At 39.1% G+C, this 5,908-nt stretch overlaps 1 protein-coding gene across 1 annotated transcript; it reads left to right on the forward strand.

Moving 5' to 3' along the window:
• The first annotated feature begins 348 nt into the window (after positions 1-348).
• Positions 349-1,383, forward strand: LOC148840250 (trace amine-associated receptor 13c-like). Its single transcript, XM_088936947.1, has one exon. It carries the CDS (start codon positions 349-351, stop codon positions 1,381-1,383), a length of 1,035 nt encoding a protein of 344 aa, XP_088793073.1.
• Positions 1,384-5,908: the final 4,525 nt, after the last annotated feature.

Consider the following 5,908-nt stretch of genomic DNA (forward strand, 5'->3'; position numbering starts at 1 on the left):
AAGTCAACTATCTTAAAATTATGCTACTAAGATTTTTAATGAGCTTGTATTTTAATCTTTGTTTAGAGTTGTTTTTATATCAGGTCATTTTAACATTGAAGTTTTAGTAACAGGGATATACAGTAGCCACTATCCTCGATTGAGATCTCTAAGCTCTTCCCAGCATCAGCAACTCCTCCCTGCACATAAACAGTCCCACACAGCATAAGCAGGAGGAGCTACTAGAAATTATTTATAAACTGAGCAGCAGCAAAGACCAGCAGGACTATTTTGTGGCAGAAGAGAAGAAAGGGGTCTGAATTCCTAGCTGCCATTTTTTAAATGGACATTTTCATTTATTCTCAGGTAATGGAAGTAAATGAAATGGGAGCACATGAAATAGTGGAGTATTGTTTTTCATCTGACAATGCATCTTGCCTAAAAGAAACTCGATCCACAGCTGTTTATGTCATCTTATATATTTTCTTTATATCTGTGGCGATACTGACAGTGTGTGGAAACCTGATGGTGATCATTTCTATCTCTCACTTCAAGCAGCTCCACACACCAACCAACCTCCTCCTGCTCTCTCTGGCTGTGGCAGACTTTCTGAGCGGGCTGATTGTGATGCCTTTCTTGATGATAATGTATATAGAAACTTGTTGGTATTTTGGAATGATGTTCTGTTATATTTTTACCTCAGTTTTTGCTATTCTTTCTGTTACTTCTCTTATTAATGTTGTATTCATAAGTATTGATCGCTATTTTGCTGTGTGCGATCCTTTACAATATTCCAATAAAATAACAGTTAATGTTATAAGCTTATGTATAATACTTAGCTGGTCATTTGCCATACTTTATTCATTGATGATCGTTGTTTGCAATATTAATTTTAAAAGCACTGAAGGCATAAATACCTGCCTTGGAGAATGTTTGATTGAAATGAGTGCATCCTGGGTGATACTTGATATTTTCATTTCTTTCATTTTACCTTGCTCTATTATGATATTTCTTTATATAAAAATATTTATCGTTGCCAAAAGGCATGCACAAGTGATCACTTCTGTTACTGAACAGCTGACTTATAGAGATGAAAAAAACAGTAACATTTCCAAAAGGTCTGAAAGAAAAGCAGCCAGAACGTTAGGGATTGTAATGGCTGTATTCCTCCTGTGCTGGATGCCATATTATATAGCCAATATTGTTGCAGGAAACTTAAGTTTTTCTTCTTCACCAGCAGTTATTAATTATCTTATTGTTCTAGCATATTTGAACTGTACCCTGAATCCAATTATCTATGCCTTGTTTTATCCCTGGTTTCAGAAATCAGTGAGAGAAATATTTACATTTAGGATATGTGATCCAGCATCCACTCTGATTAATCTGTTTCCAGAAAACCATTAAAAACCATAATAAGAACTCTGCCAGGCACCAATGGTGTATCAGTCGTCTGCTTTCTGAGAAGCCTGCTCAGTCACAAAAAACAGTTAATCACACAGAGATATTTATAGCACTGTTCATTCAAATACTCTTCATCTCCAGCAGAACAACATTTCAGTCTTCAATTAAATCATCAAGAGGGCCTAAATGAGTGAACTTCTCTTAATCTTTTTTCTCTCCATTAAATACTAACTCTTCATTTTCATTCTCTGGAGCACCTGGCACACTGAACTGGGCTCCCTTCACTGAGGATACACATTCCCTGTTTCCTCTGAGACCTACCAGAGCACCTTACATTATGTCAAAGAGTGCCAACACTGAAGAAGGGAAAAGGCTAATGGGCTGTGATTTACTGAGTTTGCAGGTAGTGGCCAGTGGGTATGTTAGTATTGGTGTGTTTGTCCTTCTCCTGTTTTTTTGTTTCATCCCTGATAATCAAAGTCTTCCAATGCAGACAGTGGGGCAGGAGGCAATTAACTGGACTCGGAGACAAACAGAATCGAGCGGTGAACATCAGGGACACATTGCTCAGGATGCCCAGGAAAGAAGAAGATACCTAAACTACCAAAGGAACCACACAGAGGACGGAACTGCTGGACAGCATTCTTTTGGGACATTTGTTCTTGTATCTGGGGGTCCATGGGGCTGATTTGGAATGTGTGCCACCAGAGAGAGTTTTGTATCATGATCTTTGGATGGAGGGGCTGTAATTGCCAGAGAATAAAGGGGCTCTTAATCAATACTTATTGTCCTGTCGGGTCTGTGGTTGTACTCGTGGCTCTGGAAGATGAAGTTAAGGTAATGTGTGGCAAGGGAAGCAGGGTCTTAATACCGTTCATAAATGGCTAGGTGGTGTAGTCAGCACAACGCAAAAGTAGTTCCTGAATTTAAGGGTCACCTATCCATGACACTTACCCAGCTTAACCACTGGTACCCAGATTCCAACTATAAACGGCACTAATCTACCACTCTACAGAGACTCTGGAGAATGAAAAATCCAGGATAACGTATTAAAATTGCTTAATTCACCTGATGTCCATCTAAATCCAATGCATAATGAAACCCTTGCATGTTTTTATTAACTATTTTTCAAATTCTTCAAATTCTAATCGGTGTTAGTATTGCCAGTTAATATTAATTAATATTACAAACTCCCTCTTTGAACTACAGGAGCTTAGACACAACTTCAAGCCTATCCACTGAGTGCAGGATATACTCTCACTTCTGCTCCTGAGGAGTGTTCAGTTATCCATATTACATGATCCCTTTTTCCATTCCACAGGAAACAAATCAGTCATGGCAAGTGTGTCCAATCAAAGGAACACTGGCCATGGATTCACAACACCTACAGTACCTAAATTTATATAGCAAAGGGGGGCACATAGCTCACATTATTTCTATAAGTCTGTGTAATTAAGTTATTACGTATGATTAATCACGTCATAATTAATTCATTGAAGTGAACAATTAATCACTGAGTGTAGTAGTTGTTCACTTATTAATAATTATCAATAACAGTTATAGAATTAATTAATAAGTTCAAGTGGGGTATGCGTAGGCTGCAAAGGAACAAGTAATAAGTCTGTTCAATCCTGAAAAGACAAGAAAGAAAAAACATTTCGGCTGTGGATCTGTCTTCAGGTGTGAGAAAGACAGGGCAGTAAGCAAAGGTAATGTAGCAGGAGATCAAAAGCTGGGAGAGAGGTGGAGCAGGGGACAGACAGAGTGGCCAATGAGGTAACCTAAGGAACTGTGAAAAACGGAGAGAGTTGTTAGTGTGTTTGTGGAGAAATGAGCTATACAGGAGATAGTTGTGTGAATCAGTGGGTTTGTAATAGACCGAAGTAGAGAGTTGGAGGTAGTTAATGGAGAAGTTGATGTCTAGAAAGTTGATGTCTAGAAGTTGATGTCTAGAAATGTATAGGCATACATCCTATACCAGAAGCTTTCTGCACTGTAGAAAAGATGGAGAAGTGAGAACTATAATTTTATCAGTTAAATTCAATAGAAATTTTGGTATGCCAGTGAGGAAGCATTCAAAATATTTTAAGCATTTTAAAGTGTAAAACTTATTGTTCTGTGGGTAAGATATATATATTACTTTATTGGTTAAACAAACATCGTGTGAAGCTTGCGACTGTACGTGGGACTGCCATGTTAGCCCTAAAATATTGTTACAACCTGGGGGTATGTGGCAAGGTGTAACAACATTTGTATCTCGAGTTATATCAAGGCCTTACTCAGACAGTTTAATTTTTTTTTTCTGAGGCCGTACTAAATGGGTCTGAAAATGCTTCTAAAAATGCAAAGGAATACATTTCATTTAATGCCAATTAGCATTAACTTTCAGAACAAATGCAGATCTAAATACTCGCCTATTTCATGTTATACTTCTTGGCTCATGAGTGCTAGAAATGATTTTTAGCTACAACATTTTGTGCACTGCCAACATGTCTACAGAGAATAGTTTTGGGTTTCTGGCACATACTAACTTGATTGTGTGTGAACATATCCCAGAGCACCTAAAGCTGGGAATCAGTGAAATGGTGATGATGAAAATCTTTCAGGCACAAAAAAACTTAATTGCACATTCTTTAATTCATTTTTTTATGGAGACACATCTTAAATCTCGTCAGTCAGCTCTTTTTTCTCTATTTGAATTCAAATGATTCAAATTCAAATAGTGATTCAAATAACTTAGGATAACAAGTGGTCTCAAAGTCACCGAGCTTAAAGAATTAAAGAATGTGCAATTAAGTTTTTTGTGCCTGACATGTTAAGAGAAGAAATCATGTTTTTGGATGTTGATGTAATGTGATTGGAAGACAGCAAGTGAAGTAAAAAATATGTCTCTTTCACATTCACTGACGAGCCTTGTTTTGTCAAAGAAGCAGAAATGATCTTGCTTTCAAAGGACTGCAAAGATAGGCTTTCAAAAGACTGCAAAGATACTAGCAAAGGTTAATTGCACTATGAACTACATAAAGAAATGTAAAATAGTCTTCTTTAAGTCTGAGGGCAGGAGTGGATGGCAGCAGGAATAAACTGCAAACGTGACGTCACCGCGTTTCCCTCTGAGTAGCTACTAAATAGGCAGTGAAAACATTTGTCTGTCTTTCCATGGGGGGAAGGGGGACTGTCTTTGATTGGAAGGTATGCCTATTCTACTCTGAGAATGCCCGTGGTCTTTTCAACTGATAAACTTGTGTTAACAAAAATTACAGTATGCTTAAGTATGCTTAGGTATGCTTATGAGTTGTTAAACCGGTTTTTATTTATTTTTCGGCACAGCCAGCTGGCTGTCGAGTGGTCACCGCGCAGGTGAGCACCTCTAATGTCAGTCGTAAGCGTTAAATATATTTAGATCTTTGAATTAATATCGTTATTGATTTCTTTAGCATCACAACATTGTCCAATAATACTCTTCTTGTGTCTAATTTTTGATTAAGCAGGATTTGAGCTACAGACCATAAAAACCACGCTTTTCGACCACGCTCGAATGTTCTTCTGTCCATATCTTTGGAAGGGAAACACAGAAAGCCTTCAAACCAAATGCATTTTAAAGACCACGACTTGTGAAAATGTTCACAGCCTCCACATAAAACTATCAGTGATCTAATTACCTTTTTTTAAACCTCCCGTTTTTCATTGATGCATAATTACAGACTAACTGGAACCCGGGGAGACCGCTGTGTACACACGTTCACAACGCAAGAAATACTGCCCCCCCCACCAAAACCCCTTTTTTATGCTTACAGTAGTACTTCTCGCGTTAAGAAAGTTAGTTGTTAGCATAAACTATTAGTAATAATAATAATTGCTTACACTTACATAGCACTTTTCTGGACACTCCACTCAAAGTGCTTTACAGGAAATGGGGACTCCCCTCAACCACCACCAATGTGCAGCATCCACCTGGATGATGCGATGGCAGCCATAGTGCGCCAGAACGCTCACCACACATCAACTATTAGTGGGGAGGAGAGCAGAGTAATGAAGCCAATTCATAGACAGGGATTATTAGGAGGCCATGATTGATAAGGGCCAATGGGAAATTTTGGCCAGGATGCCAGGGTTACACCCCTACTCTTTACGAGAAATACCCTGGTATTTTTAATGGCCACAGAGTCAGGACCCCGGTTTTACGTCTCATCCGAAGGACGGCGCCTGTTTACAGTATAGTGTCCCCATCACTGTACTGGGGCGTTAGGACCCACATGGACCGCAGAGTGAGCACCCCCTGCTAGCCCCACTAACACCTCTTCCAGCAACAACCTTAGTTTTTCCCAGGAGGTCTCCCATCCAGCTACTGACCAGGCTCACACCTGCTTAGCTTCAGTGGGCTGCCAGTTGTGTGTTGCAGGGTGATATGGCTGCTGGCAAGTAAGAGGCTCTGGTGAAATTTCTCTGTGAATTGAAGAGTTAAAGTGTAAAGTGTCTCCTCCTTTTAACGGGAAGAGACGTGGTGCTTTAAACAAGAGAGTGTGGC

This window comes from Atractosteus spatula, chromosome 2 (assembly GCF_055471065.1).
Source record: "Atractosteus spatula isolate fAtrSpa1 chromosome 2, fAtrSpa1.hap1, whole genome shotgun sequence".
Lineage (NCBI taxonomy): Eukaryota > Metazoa > Chordata > Actinopteri > Semionotiformes > Lepisosteidae > Atractosteus > Atractosteus spatula.

What these genes read in the sequence shown, in the direction of transcription:
- LOC148840250 (XM_088936947.1), top strand. Translation starts at nt 349, where the DNA reads ATGGAAGTAAATGAAATGGGAGCACATGAAATAGTGGAGTATTGTTTT.